Here is a 23,164-nt window from a genome sequence, read left to right on the forward strand (position 1 = left end):
TAAAGTAGCAGTTTCAGATCTGGCAGGATGGCTCAGTTGGTTAGAGCATTATCCAGAAGCACATAGGTTGCCAGTTAGTTCTCCGGAAGCACATAGGTTGCCAGTTAGTTCTCCGATCAGGGCACATACAGGAACAGATCAATGTTCCTGTCTTCCTGTTGCTCTCTCTCCATTTCTCTCTCACTAAAATCAATTTTAAAAATTCAAAAGAAAGATTTTTAAAGAACTAGTTTCAAATAAAATAGGGTGTCTTGAGTTCTTGGAATGCTCTAACCTACAAGTAGTTGATGGTTGGTGTAAATGGCACCATTATAATCAGAAAGTAATTTTTCTTTTTTTTTTCTTTTTTATTAATAGAGGCAGATAGGCAGAGACAGATTCCCACATGCACCCAAACTGGATCCACCCAGCAAGCCCCTTACCAGACAATGTTCTGCCTGTCTGGGCCCTGCTTCGTTGCTCAACAACCGAGCTATTTTAGCACCTGAGGCAAAGCTATATAGCCATCCTCAGAGCCCAGGGCCAACTTAGCTCGAACCATTCGAACCATGGCTATGGGTGGAGGAGAGAGAAAGAGATTGGGGGGTTGGGAGAGAAGCAGATGGTCCTTCTCCTCTGTACCCCTGACCAGTAATTGAACCTGGCTTCCATGCATTGGGCCGATGCTCTATGCTGAGCCAACTGGCCAGGGCAGACAGTAACTTTTCATAACCAAAATTTCATCACTTATTAAGTTAAATACCCATGTTATCTTCTACTTCTCTATTATTACAGCCAGTCTTTTAACCATTTTACTGTTTACTCACCATTAAAACAAAAAGTTAAAATTCCAATATTAAGAAGTTCATATCAACATTTTGTTTACAGAAAGTCATTCTCCACACTTATGAAAGGTGAGAAATTAAATATAGCAGCACACACCTATTGTCTAGCATGACAACAAACAAATATACAGATGGTTGCCAATAAATGCTAGTTATTTTATCATTATAAAAAGACTAGATCAATGACACTCTCAGAATTTATCTTTTTTAAAAAACTAAGACAAGAATATTATATCAGAGCTGGAAAAGCCCACAGAGTTTATTCATTCCAAACACATCTCCTCTACCTCCCAGGCCAGGGCCTTTACTGCTTGCATTGCTAAATACTGTTCCCACCAGTTACTGGAATACATCTGACTCCTATTTTTAAAGCTAAAAGGCTAGTTGTATTTCATGCACCAAGTAGTAAAAAAAAAAAAAATGAGCCTGACCTGTGGTGGCGCAGTGGATAAAGCTTCACCTGGGAACGCTGAGGTTGCCGGTTCAAAACCCTGGGCTTGCCTGGTCAAGGCACATCAGGAAGCAACTACTACTAATTGATGCTTCCTGCTTCTCCTCCTTTCTCTCTCTCTCTCTTCTCTATCTAAAAATCAATAAATAAAGTTCAAAAAAAAAAAATGATAGACCTGGCCAAGTCTTTCAAATTTGTGTCTGGCCTTTAAAACAGCATCCAGAGTAGGTGAAGGAAGAATAAGGGAGAAAAGGAGAAAAATCCATTTTGTCTATAATATAAGCTAAAACACATTCTAGAAAATGTGATTCCGAGCCAACGCAATGTTCCCTACAAAATTCAAGCGGTGGTTCTGTTTGCACAAAGTCAATTTTTAGAGGAACAGAAGAATTGAGATTTAGAACAGTGAGTAATAATTTGCTACTTAGGGGAGTGGAAACTCAAGTCTGCATTCAAACACTCTTTTCCTGATTGGCACTACCTTTATGTTACATTGTTGCCAGAAACGTCCTATATCTATATTACACTGATGATCAAAGGTATGAGTATTGCCTACAGTAATAATATAGGTCCCATCTCATCTGATGTGTACCTCTCCTGCAATACAGAAGAAACAACAGATACGTACACAAGGAGAGGTGAGTGCTGGACCTTACGTGATCGTGCTATATTCACTGTATGATGAAGAAGGTAGTTTCCTACTGCTCCTTACTATTTTTATGCAGGTAGGAAAAGTCATACAACAAGCATCTCTGATAAGACAAATGTTATTCAACATTTTGAAGAATCCACCCCGCTAAAAGCAACCAAATCCCTACAGCCTAAACTCTTTAATTTTCACTGAGTCACTACAAAACAGCTGCTAATAATACAGAAAAGAAATGAAACAAAATAGAAAAATACTTTTTCAATACAAAGAAAATTTTCATTATTCAACAACTCATATTAATGTATTACAGTATTTTGGGTAAAAGGTATGGATAACATGAAGTCTACAATGAATCTTGTTTATAAGCATTCAAAATGTTACAAATATTTATTAAAATAAATTGATACCAGGCATAATATGACACTCCCAATACCATCCTGGAAGGGAGGAGAAAGAAAGACAGCATAAAACCTATTTGCAAAAATTAAAGGCATCATGCAGACTAAATTTATATCTAGAAATATCGAGGGGCAAGTAAATCTCCCTACTCTCTAAGCTACTGCTATTGTTATTAATATTTTAGGAAATTCTAATGTATATTTTGCTTTTTAAAATCAATACATACACAGAGTATTTGGCCTGGTATTGATAGGAAAATAACTAACTAATGATTTCTGCTGGAAAGGAACAAAAAAAACTACATTTGGTAAAATTAAATATTTTATAATTTATTTGATCTGAGATTATCAGTCTTCTAACATGGGTAACAATCACTTATAAACATTACTTTAAATAAAAGAACCTTAGACTTAAGTTCAAAATAAGCCATAATGTTTCTTAATAAAAAATGATGGGGCATTGATTCTATCCAAAAAGTTAACTGTTAACTACAGCATACCTACTAAATCACATCTAAATACTAGTTTTATCTTTTTAGAAATTCAATAATAGCTTTCTTCAGGCCTCAACCACTGCAAACTTATCCCACTTAAAAGAATTAAGTCATGCAACATAATGTCAGTAAATGTTCTGCATCTTTCATGGAATTACAATTCTAAGGGAGAGAGGGGACTGCAGGGGGTAGAAATATCAGGGGATCCTACCATTTAGTAACAATTTTTCCTCATGATTTAATCATATACACAAACACACATACATACAAATAGAAACTTCAAATAAATCCATAAAATAAATTTGATTTTGCCTGAAAGTAGCTATAGAACTTCTTCCTTTTAAACAGTATCTACCATGATATTACCACTTAATTAAATCCTAGATCATGTATACAAAAGCAGTTATTGCTGAACATTTGTCTGCTAATATAAGTGAATAATTACTCAAGTTTTAAAAGTAAACATTTACCACCATTTATTACTAGTTATCTTTGCACTGGCACACTTGTGACTCATTGTGTCTACATGCAAGATCACTTCACATTTCTAGGCTGCTGATTGAAAGTAAAATGAGAGGGTAAACAAAGATGAAGAATCTCAAGTGTCCTTTCCAGCTCTAAAAGACACAAGCACATTGAAGGCAGGGAACTCTTCTTTCTCTTACTTATATCTCCCCCAATCCTTTCACTGTATTTTGCACCTATAGAGTCTACTGGTTAAGCACATTACCAGGACCACAAATAATATTTTTAAAGAAAACCCCAAAATCAAACAGGCAAGCAAAACAAAATAGATACATAATTTTGACACAATTAAAAACTTGTACATGATAAAAAAGATACCATACATTAGGCTACAAGAGAAAGAAAGATAAATAGGAAAGATCTTTTCAACACAAATAAAGAATTAAACATCCTAAAAATAAATATAAAAATAAGGTATCTTAAAACATCCAACACTAGCAAAGGATATAGAAAAAATAGTACTCATTCCCTGTAAAGGTATAAATTGTCACAACTACTTTGTAGAGCAAACTGACAATGTCTAGTACCAATGAAAATGAACCTTCAACTCAAATTCTAGGCTTATATCCAAAATCATTTGCACAAGGTAACATCTACAAAGACGTTCAGTTCACTTCACAGACTGGAAAATTACCTATATATTCCTTAACAAGGGAACAGAGAAGTAAGTATAAATCATATTCCTACAATGAAATACTAAGCAGAAGAAATTAAAGGGAATGAATTGGCTCTCTGTAGGTGAAGTATGGAAAGGTTCAAAAACATAGAGTATGTGAGGGGAGAGCAACATGCAAAATTTATTCCCTCATGAAAATGTTCTAGAATTAAATACAGTAGTAGCAATTATTGTACAACCTTGTGAATGTATAAAACCCACTGAATTTGCCTGACCTGTGGTGGCGTAGGAAAGCATTTGACCTGGAACGCTGAGGTTGCTGGTTCGAGACCCTGGGCTTGCCTGGTCAAGGCATGTGTGGGAGTTGTTGCTTCCTGCTCCTCCCCCCTTCTCTCTCTCTCTCTCTCCTCTCTAAAATGAATAAAGTCTTAAAAAAACAAACCCCACTGAATTTTACACTATAAAGGGGTGAATGTTATTTACATGAATTATATCTCAATTTAGAAAATTATTCACCTGGTAGGATACTCTTTATGAATATTTTAAAACACGGTACCCTATTTTTTTTTAGTAATATAAGTGTGCAAAGGTAGATAAATAGATGGAAAAAAAGCTGAAGAATTGGAAGAAAAGGTTGAGAAGCATGTGAAAATTTTAGCTGAATCCGTAATACTTACTTTCCTAAAATAAAACAAGGAAGCAAATATAATAAAATGTAAATACTTTCATTCTTGGTAGTGGGGATCTGAATTTTATTTTTGTATTTTCCTGTATATTTTTTTAAACAGAAATACAAAAAGGGGAAAAAACAGGCATATCACAAGTGACAAATAATAAATATGCAGTACTTACACAAAGATATATATCAGTACTAATCAAATAAATGCAAATTAAAATGAGGTATTATTTCATCCAGCAGATTAGCAAAAAAAAATTTTAAATACTATTATCCATGACCAGGTAGCTCGGTTGATTAGAGCATAGTACCTATATGCCAAGGGCGCAGGTTCAACCCACAATCAGGGCACATGTAAGAAACAACCAATGAATGCATAAAATAAATGGAACAACAAATCAATATTTCACTCTCTCTCTCAAATCATTAAATTAATTAATTCAAATATATACCATTAATTCTCAGTACTGGCAACCATGTGGGGAAATGGGTAATCTCCCAAACCCCAGGAAAGCATAAACTGGTACAATTTTTTTGGAGTAAAGTGTGATAATACATATCAAAATTTACAAGCTATATACCTTGACTCACCTACCACCCTTCTGGAAATTTAACATAAGAAAACTACTGGAAAGCCATAAAAATGAATGTCAAGGATGTTCACATAGCATTATTCAGATCAAATTTGAACTGAGAACAATCTAAATGTCCAAATAATATTCAAATCTATATTCAATGTAATACCATAAAATTCAGCTTTAAAAACATGATATTCCGTTATATATCATGAGGATAGGAATGTTCATCTGTGTTTTATCCCGAGCTCCTTGAAATGTTCTAGGAACACAGGAAGAGTTCCAAAAAACACGTGTTGAATGAATTAATGTTAATTTATAGTTAGTTAATATTTGTGTGTGTGCATAGATATAAAGATATAAACAAAATATTAATTATAGTTATATATGAAGAATTTGGGGGTAACTCCTTTTTATGTCTATAATTTTTCTATAATAACATATCTATAAACTAGTAAATAGCACAATTGTCATTTGCATGCAAAAATAATATGAGTTCTTCTTAAAAGATGCTCTGTACAATTGTACAATGTAACTTCTCAATCTCTATGATATTAATATCAAAAGTTTTCTTAAAAATTTAAGAACTGGCCTGACCTGTGGTGGCACAGTGGATAAAGCGTCGACCTGGAACACTGAGGTCGCCGGTTTGAAACCCCGGGCTTGCCTGGTCAAGGCACATATGGGAGTTGATGCTTCCTGCTCCTCCCCCTTTCTCTCTCTCTCCTCTCTATAATGAATAAATAAAATCTTTAAAAAAAAAAAAAAATTTAAGAACTACCTGTAATATCACCAATGGGAAATTATTTATCCAAGAACTCTTTTCAGACAAATTATAGTCCCAAAAGTGAATACAGCACTACAAATAAGAATAAGGAGAACCACAAAATATAAGAGAATAAAAGATGAAAGCATCCAAATATATGTTATTAGAAAGGGGACGAACTAAACAGAGAGATTCTGGACACACACACACAAAACAAAATGTTTTAAAAGAATATTAATTTGGCCCTAGCCGGTTGGCTCAGCGGTAGAGCGTCGGCCTAGCATGTGGAGGACCCGGGTTCGATTCCCGGCCAGGGCACACAGAAGCGCCCATTTGCTTCTCCACCCCTCCGCCGCGCTTTCCTCTCTGTCTCTCTCTTCCCCTCCCGCAGCCGAGGCTCCATTGGAGCAAAGATGGCCCGGGCACTGGGGATGGCTCTGTGGCCTCTGCCTCAGGCGCTAGAGTGGCTCTGGTCGCAATATGGCGACGCCCAGGATGGGCAGAGCATCGCCCCCTGGGGGGCAGAGCACCGCCCCTGGTGGGCGTGCCGGGTGGATCCCGGTCGGGCGCATGCGGGAGTCTGTCTGACTGTCTCTCCCTGTTTCCAGCTTCAGAAAAATGAAAAAAAAAAAAAAAAAAGAATATTAATTTGTATCACTGAAACAAGAGAATTTCTCTTTCTGCATGTTAGCTTCTTCTCTGACAAGTAAAAATAAACTCAAACAGAAAGTGTAAAAACCAAAGGAACAAAATATAGAGGTCTATATTATTTCCATTAGGACAATGTGAAACATCGTTTCAGAGACCAAAAATATTTTACAATCTGGTCAAATAGATTAAATTCACTAAAATTCCGTAATCTACTGAGTTCTTGCTTAATTTTATAATTAGTATAATTGTGTTTAACATCTTGCCTCATCCCCAAGTATCTAAGCTTTCCCAAATTCTCTTTTGAAGACTTAAGATGAGATTAAAATAAAATAAAGTAAAATATTCCACATTTTAGAATTATAAAAGCTGTATTAAGTAGTCGGGGTCATCTGTAATAAGTGACCAGAAAAGAGTTGAAGGACTAAGGCTGGTTCACTGAGGACACTGGAAGGCAACTTCAAAGAACCAAAAGAAGGAACAAAGGATCTTTAAGGTAAAATTATGAAACCGATTGATACCCCTAACCCTGTCTTCAGGTTACCTTCACAGAGGTAATTCTACAAAGAGGGTCACCTAAAATAATAGATGTAAAAGGCTTCTACAGAACATAGGTAACACAGCATAAAATGGACAGTGCTGTTAAGCATAAAATATAGCCAGTAAAACCCATTTGAGATTTCATTTTCTGGGGGAAAAAAAGGTAATTGTTACACTGAAATTTAACCATGCAAATGCATTGGAAGATGTATTTTTTTTCTTTCCATTAAATGAGTGTTTTATTAGCAACAATAATAATGGTTTCAAAAAATCAGCTTCTACAAATTAATAGGGCAGTTTATCTGTGCCAGGTTGTATGCTGAATATTTTATATGAGAGGTTCTCTCGAGTATAGTCTGGTGACCCCGTCATCCCCCAGACCTTTTCCAGGGTTTGGCAAAGTTAAAATTATTTTCATAACAACTCTAAGACGCTATTTTCCTTTTTTCACTCTCATGCCCTGAGTGTACAGCAGAGTTTTCCAGAAGCTACAATGTGACATGTAATAACACAACAGACTGAATACAGAAGCACATAACAGGATCCAGTTGTCTATTTAACAAAACATTAAAGAGACTTGCACACAAAAAAGTAAAGCAATGCTACTCTTTCCACTCTTCCTTTTGTTTGAGAATTTGTTTAAAATATCTCAGGTTTAATATCTAATACAGTAAATATTAATAGATAGAACTTGCACAGAATAAAGTTCTTTGGAATCCTCAACTTTTAAGTGTAAAGGAGTCTGGGGACCAATAAATTTGAGAACAGCTGATTCATATTTAATCCTCAATCCTATTCCCTTAACACAAATGAGAAAAAGACAAACATGACTTGCTCAGATCACACAAAGTGTCTCTTAAATCAGCATTTGAATCCAAGTCGGTAAGTCCTAATCTTAACCACTGAGCAACAATATATACTCAAGATAGTTAAAGATCACTTTTAAATAGTTACATGTCAATCCCTGTTTAACAGGCAATGTTCTATACTGGGTCTTTACCTTTTGTCTTTCAGACTTAAAAAGTAATGAGTGCGTATCAGAGTGCTTTGAATATAATATATAAAATTAACTTTTTTTAAAAAAAGTCAAACACTACAAAAATAACCTCCATTACCACCAGCACCATATGCACTGTCTAAAAAAACTATTGGTAAGAATCTGTGCCCAGTCGTCCAGGACTTATATACACACATATACTTTTTATCTGTTTAAGCACATTTTTTTAATGGGTCACACTGACATAGCAACTTGCCTTGTTTCACTTGAAGATCTTCCTGTATCTACAAATAAATTTCCCTCTTTTTTTTTTATAGATTACCATCATTTACTTCTACCCAGTTGAGGTCCCCTATATGGCTTGCTATTAAAAAACAGTCACAAGAAAATATGTTGTATCTTGGTCTAGTTGTGAAACCATATCTAGAAAAATCCCAGAAGTAAAATTCTGGGTCAAAGAGTATAAACATCTAAAATCTTATTAGATTTTACCAAATGCCCTCCAAAATGTCTATGCCAAATTTACATTCACACTAATGCGTATGAGATTTTCTCCAGTAACTGAGGTTTTAGGTGCTTTAGAAAATTACACTATATGTTGCTTCAAAATGCCAAGTAATAAAACTGTTCTCACTGGTCTTCCTAATTGCAACAGAAATCTACACAAATCTTATTAACACTCACTGAATGCATCAGTATAGTCTTACATCTTTATTTTTTCCTTACACCTTTTAAATGTCCCAGAAAAGAAAATACACCAGGTGCACAATATCTGCAACCAGTAAATCCTCAAATTTTAGATACCCTGATAAAAAGTTATTCAAATTATTTCATAATACTATTTAACACAGCTCAGAACTACACAGTAAAAGCTGAGCTCAAACACTTAAATCAAAGGAAAGTTATAAATGTGGATTTATTATGCTTTATCTGCCTACTTAAAGGACTAAGGCTACAAATATAAAGCTATCAAATCATACCAGTGGCCAAATTAGCTTACATAAACTAATAAGCAACAGATTCTATATCATAAATGTCAGTAGAACAGATTGAAATAGTAAAGATGGCTGTAATTGAAAAGAAAGTTCATTCAAATTCACATCATACTGAAAATAAAAACATTAATATTTTAAATAAAATGTTTTTGAACGTAACTATTCATTTCAGTCATATCAGACTATTATAAATCTTTGGTACTAATAAATAAGATATGGTATTTTTCTTTTTGCAAGTAGATAGTTTTAAAATGCATTACTCTGACCTGCAATTCTGCAACAGCTAATGGATAGTCCAGGTTTCACCATTTCCTCAAAATCTCTTTTTTTAAGACTCTGTGTTAGTAGTTTTAAATTTCAAGTCTCCAATACATTTTTGGGACAAAGTAAAACCTCATTAATTTGAGTCTAATTAGTTCAATTCTGAAATGGTATATGTAATTCTCATTAGGCAACAAGTTGATAATACTCTAATTTCTTCCCCTACAAGTTCTCATATTACTGTGAAATAAAGGAAATCAACCTGAAAATTAACTCACATTTTCAAACCAAAGATTCATGAAACTAAGTACTCATCCATCTCTGTGCCTAAGGAGTGCAACCTCATTTCTAAGGTCCACCTCTGTCTATCTGCTACTGTATATAGTTAAGTGACTTGACTTGTTATTAATAGCCATTCAGAGTTTAGAGTATATACGTTCCTTTTAAATATTTTGTAACTCAGATTTTTCACAAAGCCATTTTTGCAATTCCTCCCATTTCCAATCCTAACATTTATACATCTATAATATCACAAATATAGCACCTTAAAGGGTATAGAAATAGAAATACCTGGCATTCTTATTCTGTGCCTATTCTTATCAGTTTTAAAGACATTTTAGGCCAAAAAATAAGTCCCAGGATTAAGTGGCATGTTTGGTGTTAAGTGAATTTACAACTATTCCCAATGAACAGAGAAACCTTCTCTTGCAATCTGAATCATGTGTAATTACAGTATGACAAGGTCTCTCCTGGGCTATGTAAGCTGGCATTTTTCCCAGGACTTGTCACATCATGGGAAGCACACATACAAATAAAAATCCAAAAATAAACATTTTATAACAATGGCTTATAGACTACATAAAGAAACTCCACAGTTAAGAATAAAAATTGAAGAACCCTAAGGACAAGCTAACATCTCACTAGAGACATCTGGGAAGACATAGTACTATCAAGTGGCTTACCACGCCTAGAAACAACTACCAGGTATAGGCTCTGTGGGCAGCAAGCACCCTCACATTCCCTCAGGCTGGACAGAAAATCATTAGGTATGGGAAATAAAAAGGAAATCACTACACACACCCACAGGAGCAGAAAACAGTAGTGAAATATGGAGAGGTTGATCATCTTTAATTTCATAATGCCAATTTGTTGATTGTTAAAGCACCTAAACAAAGTTATCTTGAAAGCTACATCTTGTGACAACTGACTTTGTTTTCCTAATTCAATAAACGTGGCTGTTTTTGTTAAATGTATTTCACCTCGAAGTGAGTAGCAGCCAAGGAGTCATAATAGTGTGTACCAAGGATCTTAGAAGGTGGTTTCTTTTGTTTCAACTCCTCCGCAGTGGCTCTATGAACACATGGAAAAGGAAGAGTGAGATTCTAAGCATCATACACATATAGTGACAGAAACTTGACAGTACTCATCACAGTTTTGAAAAACTGTGAATATAATATCCCTGGCTATATTTTGATAGAAAGTGCTAACAAAATCTAAATGTTATTTCCTATAGGCCATGCATATTCCTACCCCTCTATTAGAAGCTTGATTCATTTATTAACCATCCAGCAAAGCCCATCAAATTCAACTGTTCAAGTTTCAAGAGGAGCTATAAAACAAATGACTACAGGCAAAACATACAATCTACATCCCATTACATGAGCTCTGGAAACAAAAATAAGCATTAACACAAGCCTCTGCAACCTCTAAGGCACACAGCATTTCCCTTTATTCTATCTCTGAATGTTCAATAATTTCCAAGTAGCTCTAAGCAGAACGGATTTATTATGATGTTACCCTAAGAAACTGCAGGAGTTCTAGATGCCAATAAAGATTACGGATCAAATGGAAGGTAACTACTAACCATTGTGTCGACTTAGATAAATAAACCTGCTCACAAACAAAGCACCTTATTGTATTTATATTGTTACCTCCACTAATCCAACTAAAACAACCAGACAGTAGCTTTCCAGAGGCTGTAGGGAATAGAAATCAGGATTTCCCAAACCCTTTCTCAGTTTCTTTTAAAATAACACACGGTTTCTTTTCTTCAAAACTGTCTATCCTTTATGGAAACTGTTTGGGATCCAAAGGCTCAGCAGGATTATGCAAACTAGACACCAAGGCTAAAATCCAAGGTGGGGAAGGACTGAAACACAGGGCAAGACAACCCCGGTCCTCTGAAACTTGGACTCAACCTTTGCAGGGACCTTCTTCCCCGCAGATCACATGGGGCTGACATTTCGGAAGGTTGTTCAAAATCGAATGCGCAATCAATTGCCATCGCTGGATAAGAACGAGTAAGTCTCTCAACTAAACATAAAATCCTGGCTGTGGAGGCTAGGGGTGGCTAACCCACAAAAGAAAAATTCTATGACAACTGGTGATCAATGTCTCATATATAGGAAGGAAGGCAGAAAAAACCTCAGAGGGGGGAATTCTTGAAATAGACAATAACTACATCCCAGGCATTCTCTGCCTGTTTAACACAGGTAAACCTCAATTTCACTAAAATGAAAAAAGGCTCAAGCTGTTCATTCCTTCCAGCCCCACTCCCCACACCTCCAAATACAACAACTAATTGCACCTTCCCCACAGAACCCGCGGTAACCCCAGAGGACCGGTGAGGGCTGGCTTGGGATGAATAAACACTCGACACCTGACGGTCCTTTCTCTGCTGTGACTTTCACGAAGCCGAAGTCGCGCGCGCAGGCGGGAGCCGGGTCCTGGCCAGCGCGGCGCCGCGCACCCGGGTCCGAGGTTCCGCGGGCGAGCGCGACGCGGGAGGCGGGGAGAGAGGCAGGGGACCGCCGGGCCAAGCGATTGTTTCCTCCGTCAGCAAAGACATTTTTTATCAAGCTTCTTTTGTATTCGAGCCCTACCTCTTTTTGGCCTTGGAAAGCTTTCGTGCAAGTGGAAGACGACTTTCTCCACAAAGTGCTGTATGTTACTGTGCTCTGGGCCGCGCACGAACACCATCCAGTCGTGGGTGAAGCCCTCCACGGTGGGTTTTTTCCTCACCTGGGCGCGGTGCCCCAGCTCCAGCTTCACCTGCACGGCACACTGCGGGCAGCAGGAGAGACAGCCGTGAACAACAGGAAGGCGACCGTTCGACACTGCACATTGCGCCTGACATTTTTTTTTCCTTCTTCTTGAAAAGCACATAAAAGGAAACGGCTGTGCCCTCTGTATCCACGTTTCACGCGCGTGGGTGCGCACACCCCACACCCCCAAATACACCCTACTGGCTGGCCCGGCCCCCGGCGCCCCGGGCTCAGCATCCACACCCGCCTGGATTGTAACGGAATGTTACCCCCAATCGGGAAGGGGGTTCGGGGGTCAGGGGAATAAAGGAGAGCACACTCAGCTACTACAAGCACAACGCAAATGCATCGGAAACAAATTAGAAGACGGTGCCCAGGCGGTTTTCCGGCATGGGAGGAAAGATAGCTGGGACTCCCAGGGAGGTTCGGGCGAGCCCCCTCCCCGAAAGTACCGCGACGACCGGCACACGCCGAGGAAGTCTTTGTGTACGTGTGTGGTGTGCGTGCGTGTGGAGCGCTGTGCCAAGCTGAATGGAAACTACAGGCAGCCTCTGCTGATGGGCACAAACTCCCGTGATCTTACCACGGGGTTTGTGCACAACAAAAATGAGACGTCGTCACACACATACACACGCCCGCAGGAAAACACGCCGAGGCATCCATAACTTAAGGGACCCCGTACCCTCAGCCGAATAGCCCCACGCGATCGGTGAGGCCAGTCTACCGGAGCCCCCGCAACACACTTCCAAGAGCCAAAGTGGCCCCAAAGTACCTCCCACCCACCCCCACCCCCAAAAAATGAAATTCAGAAAGGCAGAGCGGCGGGCGGACAGCCACGGAGCCTCAAAGGAGCGCAACCCGGCGCGGGGGCAAAGTTGCGTGCGGCCCTGCCGCTGTCAGCCCGCACACTGCAGCTCACACACGCGCGCCGCGGAGAACGCACCATCGTAGCGGCCGCCGAGGCTGCTCACCGCGTCCCCGGACCGTGCCCGCGACTCCCAGCGGCGGCTGCGGCTGAAATATGGCTGAGTTATTATTCGCCTTCTTCCACCGTGTGTGTGTGTGAGTGCGCGCGTGTGAGCGAGAGTGCGCTTCTTGCGATTGCAAAGAGAAGCGAGGAGGGAGGGAGGCGCGGGGGGTGGAGGGGCGAGTGTGTGTGTGTGTGTGTGTGTGTGTGCGTGCGCGCCGGGGGGGGGGGGTGGAGGAGGGAGGAGAACGGAGGCTCAAGGAGAGAGGCAGCAGCTCCTGCTAACCGTACCAACCTTTTTCTAATTGAAACCGCGGAGCGCTGGCTCTGTCTGGGCTGCGGTGGCGGCACAGGGCAAGGGAGAAAAGGGGAGAGGGAGATCTTTTATTATTATTTTTGCAAGTACTTACCGAGCTAGCCATGCCTGGGGGCCCGGAGGTTTGCTGGGGTGTTGTGAGGTACCCCCCTCCCCGCCCCCCTCAGCTGTAATTCATGAAGAGGCTGCTATGAATGAGAGCGCGCCCAGGAGCGGAGGGTAGATGGCGGACATTCTCTGCCTTTTTCCCCCGCGTTCGCTTGCTCGCTCGCTCGGTTATTAAACTCAGCCCCAAAAGCAAAAGCAGCAGCAGCAGCAGCAGCAGCAGCTCTAGGGCCAGAGGATGAGATTCCGGAGCATGCGCCGTGGCGCCTGACACCAGGGCTCCGAGCCTCAAGGGGCGGAGGGAGGGCGTGCGGGCGGGGCTGAGCGCGCGGGGAGGCCGAGCGAGCGAGCCAGGGGGAGCTCGAAACAGCCAATCAGCGGCCACCTCCCGAAACCCCGGCGGCCGGCTGAGCCACACTGGAACGCCCTGCTTAAAGTAACAGGTTCCTGCTGGGGGGTGGGGTGGGGAGGACGGCGAGAAAGGCCGGGCGGGGAGGGGGTGTTGGAGTAGGGCGAGCGGCCAGCTGGGGAGCCATCCTAGCCCTTGAGTAAACTTCGTTCGCCCTACAATAAAAAACGGATTAAAACTACTGGAATGTAGCCACTGCCTAGAGCCCCCAGTAGCCGGAGAAGGGGTGTTAAATCAAGTCTTTGGCGTAAGTTAGTACGCTTGGGAGAGGGAGGGGGGCTTTCTTTTACTTTCCATCGCGTCTTTTTTGTGGTTTTGTGCTGACGAGGCAAGAACTCACACCCAAACAAACTTAAAGACTGAGCAAGAGAAATACCATCCTACAAATAAGCATCAGAAAGCAATCGCTGGGACTGTTATAACCGGCAACAATCCCCTGGCCCCTTTCCCCATCCACTCACAGGCACCCTCCCCCGTACTCCCCGCCTTTTCGCCACTGCCACTGCCACCGCCACCGAAAATATAAAAACGAAATGAACAAGAGAGAAACAAGAACGCTAGTTCCTTCCGAAGGAGCGCCTCCGCGTTGGTAGTCCACGACCGGGAGGCAGCACAAAGCAGTGCCCAGGTGAAAGGCGAAATACCTGGGTGCGCCGGGCGCAGACCCTCCGGGACCGGGCTCGCAGTTGTTTTCTTCGGGATGTTTTCCTTCCTGACAGCTTCTTTGGTTGCATCAGAAAGTGGAGGGTTGTCTTCTGAGGACTCGAGGGGTAACTGGGAGTCTTAAAATATCAGAAAAAGTTAATACTGACTGTAATGTACATAAATTGGATTATAATCTTTAGGCGTATTGGTGACAGCCAACGTAATCCCATCTCTGGTATTAATCCGGTTAGGTGCCCGAATGACAACCAGTCGCGGGAGTGTTCCCAGAGTCGCGCGCCTGTAACGTTCCCACTCGGGTTGTTTGGTCTCGGTTGCCGAGGATGGAACAGCGCAGCCACGCGTGGGGCGGAGTGAGGAATACTGACTAGCTTCCTTTAGCAACGCAGACAACCTTTACAGAGGAAACGGATAAGATCTAGACGATTGATTTGAAAGTGAAAGATGGGTGTAACTTTGGTTCGTTAAATAAAGATCCTTGCATCTTCCTAACCCTTATTCATTTTTTGCCGTCTTTATCTTTTTTCTTTTCTCCCCCTTTTCTCTCACCTCCCAATTTCTTGCTGTATTCCTTTGGCTTCATGCTCCTTTCCCTGTCTGCCCTCTTTACTTGCCTCTCTTCCCCTTTCTGGCTCAACATTCTTGCTTTCTTTTCATTCATCTTTCTTAAAACCACGAAAGCAAGTAAGCAAATTGTCTCGGCCTTTGGATTAAAGAGAGTGATATAAGGGAAGGAGGTTACCTGGGGCATCCGAAAACTTTATTTTCAGTTCTTCCAGCTGTACACACACACACACACACACACACACACACACACACACTGAATCAGATTCAACCACTTCGGACCAACTTTAATTTTCAATGCAAGCCTCCAACTCAAATAGTTTGAACCTCTAAAAGTGATACTGTGCTTCTCCTCCGCTTAAAACCGAGAAAACTTCTCTGGCTTAAGGACCCCAATTTCTGCCATCTCTCTATTGAATTTAAAAGCACAGGGTGGAGAGAACGACGGAGGGAATAAGCATTTTAATCCAAGTCCAAGGGCTTAGATTTCTCAACTGACCTACATGTACATAGATGGCATATCATCTTGTAGGTGTACCTGTAGGTGTGTGTGTGTGTGTGCATATAAGGACTAAATTTATATACACGCAGACGAGCTGTGTGTTAGTATCTATGAAGGGTAGACCTACTTGCTATGCATCATTAAATTTTTTATAAAATAATAAAACTGGAGAGAATTCCTTTGGAATAATAAGATTGGAAACTGATGGTTATCTGGATGTGCCATTGGTAAAGCCATTTTCTATAAGGCGGCAACCATTAGGCAGCCCGTGTAGCTCACCACACAGGTGAAAAACAACAATCCTACTCATTTAAATTGACTTAAGGGTTTGGCTAAGTCTTTCTTGGAATTTTCTCTTGTAATTTGTACTCGGGCTGAGGAACTGATGTCTGCTTTTTGAATTACGTGTTTGCAGAATTCAGATTTATTCTAGAAATCACCAATAAGTCATAGAGTCAGACAGAGAGTCTTTTCCTATTATCCCTCCTTTCTAAAAAAATGCTTTAAAAATCGAAGGTAAGGGTAATTCTCATTATAGATTTCGTCAGTAGATGGCGCACAGAGCCCTTCCACGGAAGTCCTTATATGACCTCTTTAGAACAAAAAAGACCAGGAGGAAGAGAAAAGAAAAAAACACAACCCTGAATACTCTAGATTCAACTTTAGGGTAAAGGAATTTATGGCAGTCTCTCAAATTATTACTTATAACACTCTAACAAGCTATCAGTTAAAAGTAATCAAAGAGGAGTAACAGCTGATTAATTTTGTGTCCAACACATCTGAAGATCTTTGCACTTGAAGTGAGATACAATGGGATACAACCTTTTGAGTACTTAACAATATAATTATAGATAATATTTTACAAATAAATTTTAAGAAAAATTTCTCTCATATTAAATACAAAAAATAAAATAAAAATGGAAGTGATGAGAGTTAAAACCACCTATTTATCCAAAAAAGAAATTCTTACCAAAATATGTGCTATAAGACTTAGCACAATAAGAAGAACTTACTATAGGGTTAGTTTTGAGGAGCAGATAGGAGAAACAGTTGACATCGTCATATCAAAATAAAATGCTTAATGAAGAATAAAAGAGGACCGTATCTGGGACAGACATTAACTCCTGATCACTACCACTGCAGTCACTACTGCCCTGATCACCATCATTTTGGCTCCAGTCCTTTTATTTGCAACTGTATTGTTTAGTTTAAAAGTTGAGGTCAATTTGGATGTTGCTAGCACAAAATAACTCCTTTAAAAACTAATTATGGTATAAAGAAGCAGATGTTTTTTCTTATTAGAATTTTATCTATTTATTTGTTGTGATAGATTATTGATGTATAAACTCAAATAATCAAATCAATAAAACAAAAACCATTGCTCATGCTTTGCTGTATGGGTTTAAGGGAAAGGGGAGAAGATACATAAAAAAAATAATAATGGGACAGACATTAACCAAATATCTTGCAAATATTAGACACATAATTACTAATGATATACTTTTTCTGTGTACTTCACCCATGTGCTCATTCACCAAAACTATATTTTGCTCATTCCATGTGCCAGGCACGGAGTCAGGCTCTAAGAACAGAAGAATGGCAGGGTTGCCCTAGCCAAATAGCTTGTTTGGTTAGAGCATAGTCCTGAAGTACAGAGGTTGCCAGTTCTATCCCTGGTCAGAGCATATACTGGGACAGATCCATGTTCCTAACTCTCTCTCTGTTGCACTCTCTCTCCCTTCTTCTCTCTAAAATCAATAAAATAAACATTAAAAATTTTTTAAATATACTAGGGTTCCTGCTGCCACAGAGGGGAGAAGTTTCACCAAAACAATTTCTTTTTAATTTTTTCATAACTAAGTTTGGGATAAAGATGTATGTCACACATAAGCAAACAGCATTCAAATATGACATGAACACCCCAAGAACAAGAAAAAGAGTGGCCCAAGATTAGAAGCCAGTAATCATTGCCCTCAATTCCACTTTTTTAAACTTGAAATAAGGTGGGAAGGTAGTGATCTCTTTTTTGCAACAGCAGCCAAGTCCTAATTTCCTTTCCCTGATCTTGAAATGTTTTCTCCAGTGGTACAGCGTGGCCCAGCCTGTGTATGTCCTGTGTTCAATTCCTGATCAGGGCACACAAGAGAAGTACCCATCTGCTTATCAACCCCTCACCCATCTGCTTTTCTCTCTCTCTCTCTTTTTCTCCTCTCTAAAATGAATAAATAAAATCTTTAAAAATAAAGTTTAAAAAAATAAATAAATCATACTTTTTTTTAAAAAAAAAAAATTATTTCTCTGTTCATCTTATTATAGCTCTTTTAAGAAAAAAAAATCTTGTAATGAAAGAAAGCCTTTTCAAGATCAGCAGTGTATTTTCTCAGTTGAAGTGGCCTCTTTTCCTTATGAAATTTTTTGGCTCAAAATGTTACATTAAAAAAAATTTATTGATTAATTTTAGTGAGAGAGGAAGGAAAAGAGAGAGAGAGAGAGACAGGAACATTGATTTGTTCTTGTATGTGCTCTGACTGGGGATCAAACTGGCAACCTCTGTGCTTCAGACAAAGCTCTAACCAACTGAGCAATCCAGCTAGGACCAAAATATTACATTTTTAACATTATGTTTAATTCATGAGTTTAGGATACTGTATCAGGAACTTCAGAACAGTACAAATCATTTGAAAAAACAATTGCTTTGGGGTTGGCTGGGTGATTCAGTTGATGAGTGTCATACCGGCCTGGGTTGTGGGTTCAATCCCAGTCAGGGCACATACGAAAAGTGACTGATGATTGCACAACAAAGTGGAACAACAGGTCGATGCTTCTCTCTCTCTCTCTCTCTCTCTCTCTCTCACCTTCCTCTCTCTCAATTCAATGGAAAAAAATATTTTTTAATTAAAAAAGAATTGTTTTGATACCCACTTCAGGACCTAGTCTAGGACTATTTCCAGAGATAAGAAATAGACACCCATACCTGACTTGTGTTGGCGAAGTGGATAAAGCTTTCACTTGGAACACTGAGGTTGCCAGTTTCAGGCCCTGGGCTTGCCTGGTCAAGGCACATACAACAGTAAGGTGACCAATCATCCTCCTTTAGGGAGGAGAGTCCTTCTTTTGTAAGTTCCATCCTCCCTCAAAAAGTGTCCTCCTACATGTCCTCCTTTTTGATATTGGAAGACTAATCTGTAAATGTCCGTATTCAATCGATGCAGAGTCAATCCAGTGAATGTGATGTGACGTATTTGTATCTAAATGAGTACTTTTTTTAATAATTATTATTAAAAATTAATAGGCATAAAAGCATAATTATAATATAAAATATTACAAATGTTTTTATTATGAATTTATCATATTATAGTGTATTATTGTTGCAATGAATAAAAAGTTTCATTTATAATATTGTTTTCTTCAATTTATTTTTGTCCTTTTCATTATAAAAATGTTGGTCAACTTAACAACAAGCAACCAGTGAACAACAAAAGTGAAGCAACTATAAGTTGATACTTCTTGCTCCCCATCCCCTCCTCTCTCTATAAATCAATAAATAAAATCTTCAAAAAAATAAAGAAAAATACACATACACACACAAAAAAAATACACAAATATTTTTTTAAACACTAGAGCCCTTTCATGTGTAAATTATTCTTTGAGAATAATTTAAGCAATGCACTTATACATTCAGAAGACAAGATCCTCCACCATAATTTATTAATTTAGTGGCTCATTCTCTAATTTAATAAACAGTGCCTAAAGGCCTGAAAATTAATCAAGGATATTTCATAAGACCAACAATATGAAACAAAATAAGTACTGTTGGAGATCAGTAGATATAATGTGATTGAATAGGTCTTCCTAATAGATACAAGAACCCCAGTGGAATGTTATTTGTAGGCAAAATAAATATTAAACTGATACTGCTACAAAAAAATACTATATATAGCCAGGGGGAGGGGGACTCCTTACTGTAAAACTGTCTAAAAAGTTGACAATTTTACTGTATCTTTATGCATCTCTGGCAACTCTTTAAAGACTGCTACACAATATTCTGTCTTTAATAATGACGTGATTTTCTTGATTTTCAGTGGAAATTCTGTTTTCATATATGATTTCATTGTTCCCATTCACATATTATTAATGGAAAGTTAAAATAATCATTTTACCCTAAAATCATAATCTATATTTTTCCATATTTGGTAAAAATGAGAAAATAGCTACCAGGCCTATGAACTAATGTAGGCAGGTCAAACTTCTTTTTCTTGTGTTTTTATAGTATTTATACAACAGGTCAAACTTCAATTAAAACTTGATAGAAGTCCTGACCTATGGTGGCGCAGTGGATAAAGCGTTGACTTCGGAATGCTGAGGTCACCGGTTTGAAACCCTGGGCTTGCCTGGTCGGGCACATATGGGAGTTGATGCTTTCTGCTCCTCCCCCTTCTCTCTCCCTCTCTCTCTCTTCTCTCAAAAAACTGAATAACACTTAAAAAAATAAGATATATTTTTAAAAAAATAAAAAAACTTGATAGAAACTTAGGAAGTAGAAATTACTCCTTTCTGTGTATTAAATAGTCTGACAGTAGTTTGAAAATAATATTAAGCCTCTAAGAAGTAAGTGATTTATTTCCTTCTAGTAGGATCAAGTATCCTGATTGGGTTAAACTGTTTACAGTCAGTTTTGAATAATCCATGAATTTATTATCTACTTTGTAGATAATCTACAATGACATAATTTTATATGTGTTTTTTAATGTAAATTTATGTTAGCATCAGTTTAAAAAACAGCTATACAAAATGGACATGACTACATCTATTTGTCAGTTTCCATTCATAGTTTTTCTCACAGAGAAGTTTATTAGTTTATTCTATCTCTTTTGGATCCCACTCTCTAACTTTTATTAAGCAATTTGTCATCCCAGAGATACAGTACTTTGACAAAAAAAAAAACTATTGATCTAGGGATTAATAAAAAATGATAGGAAAAAAGGAATATTCATTTACCAATGTGCTAAATCAAGAGAACTCCTAGAAGATATTAGTAATTATTGTTCTATTATGTATTCTCTGTGAAATCAAATACAGGAATGTTAGTGAGGGATTATCTTCTAAACTATAATGGTAGCAATTTTAGGGAAACTTCAGTTGTAACAAGGAAATAAAAATCACCTATGAGTAGCAAAAGGGCTTTACTTATTTTTATACAATTAGACCCTTAACATATATTATGCCAATTATTTGGCTTATGTTTCCTGACTTTGACATTTTGGTTTTACTATTAATTCAGTATATTCAATTAACTTTTATTGGCTCTTCATTGAAGGTCAGCTACTGTTCCTGGTCCTTTGAAATAGCATATAAATATAGGATACCTCTAACACTCTCATTTATTTCAGGGTGTTTTACAATTATTACCTTGGAGTTGATAGGTTGTTACAAAAAAAAAAAATGAAAAAATGTTATTAAGCACATAACAATAAACCCTTGTATCTCTGTTTAAGAAAGAAAAATAATTTAGCCAGGACAACGGTAGTTATTCTTACTCTGGAGAAAAAAAGATTGTTGAAATTATGAAATTATTTACTGTGGTCACAAACAAGCAAATACTTCCAAATCAAAATTTCATTTTTATTTTTATTTTTTTATTTTTTTTTATTTTTTCAAAGCTGGAAACGGGGAGGCAGTCAGACAGACTCCCACATGTGCCCGCCTGGGATCCACCCGGCATGCCCATCTGGGACGTCACTCCGTTGCAACGAGAGCCATTCTAGCGCCTGAGGCAGAGGCCATAGAGCCATCCCAAGCACCCCGGCCAACCCTGCTCCAATGGATCCTTGGCTGCGGGAGCGGAAGAGAGAGACAGAGAGGAAAGAAGGGGAGGGGTGGAGAAGCAGATGGGCGCCCCTCTCTGTGTCCCCTGGCCTGGAATCAAACCTGGGACTTCTGCACGCCAGGCTGACACTCTACCACTGAGCCAACCGGCCAGGGCCCAAATTTTCATTTTTTTTTTTTTGTATTTTTCTGAAGCTGGAAACGGGGAGAGACAGTCAGACAGACTCTTGCATGCGCCCCACCGGGATCCACCCGGCACACCCACCAGGGGCGACGATCTGCCCACCAGGGGGCGATGCTCTGCCCCTCCGGGGCCTCGCTCTGTTGCGACCAGAGCCACTGTAGCGCCTGGGGCAGAGGCCAAGGAGCCATCCCCAGCGCCCAGGCCATCTTTGCTCCAATGGAGCCCTGGCTGCAGGAGGGGAAGAGAGAGACAGAGAGGAAGGAGAGGGGGAGGGGTGGAGAAGCAGATGGGCGCTTCTCCTGTGTGCCCTGGCCGGGATCGACGCTCTACCACTGAGCCAACGGGCCAGGGCCCCAAAATTTCATTTTTAAGGGCTCCAGTTGGACAAATGTGGGACAACTTGAGTCTCAGAAAGAATCTATGAGTCCATAGTGATACTTAAAGAAAAATAACAAGCAGGTAAAAGCAAAAGCTTCGCCTTCCAGAAAAATATCAGCTAAGTAATATATGTAAAAAGAATGTTAAAAGTAGAAAAATCACTATTTTATAGCCACAAATGCAGTAACAGATTTAGTCAAGGCTCCTCAATATGCAGTATGCTGAAAGTATGGAAAGTGAAAGATTTGGGGAGAACATTATTTATAATGATACAATGCCTCATTGTATCACTCCACAGATTATATATAAATTACAAAGGGAGAAAAGGACCTTTACAGTGAAGAAACTATTGGACACCACTTAGCCAAGTCATTAAACTTAATATCATCAGTAATGGGTAGAGCTGACATCATGTGCCTCTTGATGTGATGTGATAAAAAGCATATAGCATCACCCATGTAGTATTCCTGCCAAAAGTGTTTGAATCTATGAGGAAGGATCCAGATCACGTGGAACATTTTACAAGATAACTGGCCTGGATTCTTGAAATATCAATATAGTAAAAGAACCCCTCCATCAAAGTTAGGAAATAGTCTAGCAACTAAAGAAAGATGACAACTAAAAAATAAATATATAAACAAAAAACAGCTTAAAGAAATTCCTGGAACAGTTGGGGGAATTTGAATATGTACTATATATTGATGATACTATAATACCAAAGTTATATTAACTGGATGAGCTGATGGTATTGTAGTTATATAGGAGGTTCACCTAATTCTTAGGAAATACAT

The 23,164-nt window shown here is 39.0% G+C and overlaps 1 protein-coding gene across 2 annotated transcripts in view; it reads right to left on the minus strand.

Annotated features, from left to right (window-relative positions):
* The window catches only part of MLLT3 (MLLT3 super elongation complex subunit), a 302,003-nt gene extending 287,914 nt beyond the window's left edge, over window positions 1-14,089 (minus strand). Inside the window, exons 1-2 of one of the 2 annotated variants that reach the window (XM_066257342.1) lie at window positions 13,837-14,089; window positions 12,298-12,478 (exon numbers count right to left, since the gene is read on the minus strand). In XM_066257342.1, the coding sequence (XP_066113439.1) occupies window positions 12,298-12,478; window positions 13,837-13,848 (193 nt within the window). In that variant the 5' untranslated portion in view covers window positions 13,849-14,089. Of the gene's footprint in view, window positions 1-12,297; window positions 12,479-13,402; window positions 13,516-13,836 lie in introns of those variants that run through there. The other variant, XM_066257343.1, reaches the window with a different exon arrangement.
* Window positions 14,090-23,164: the final 9,075 nt, after the last annotated feature.

This window comes from Saccopteryx bilineata, chromosome 2 (assembly GCF_036850765.1).
Source record: "Saccopteryx bilineata isolate mSacBil1 chromosome 2, mSacBil1_pri_phased_curated, whole genome shotgun sequence".
In the NCBI taxonomy this organism is placed as follows: domain Eukaryota; kingdom Metazoa; phylum Chordata; class Mammalia; order Chiroptera; family Emballonuridae; genus Saccopteryx; species Saccopteryx bilineata.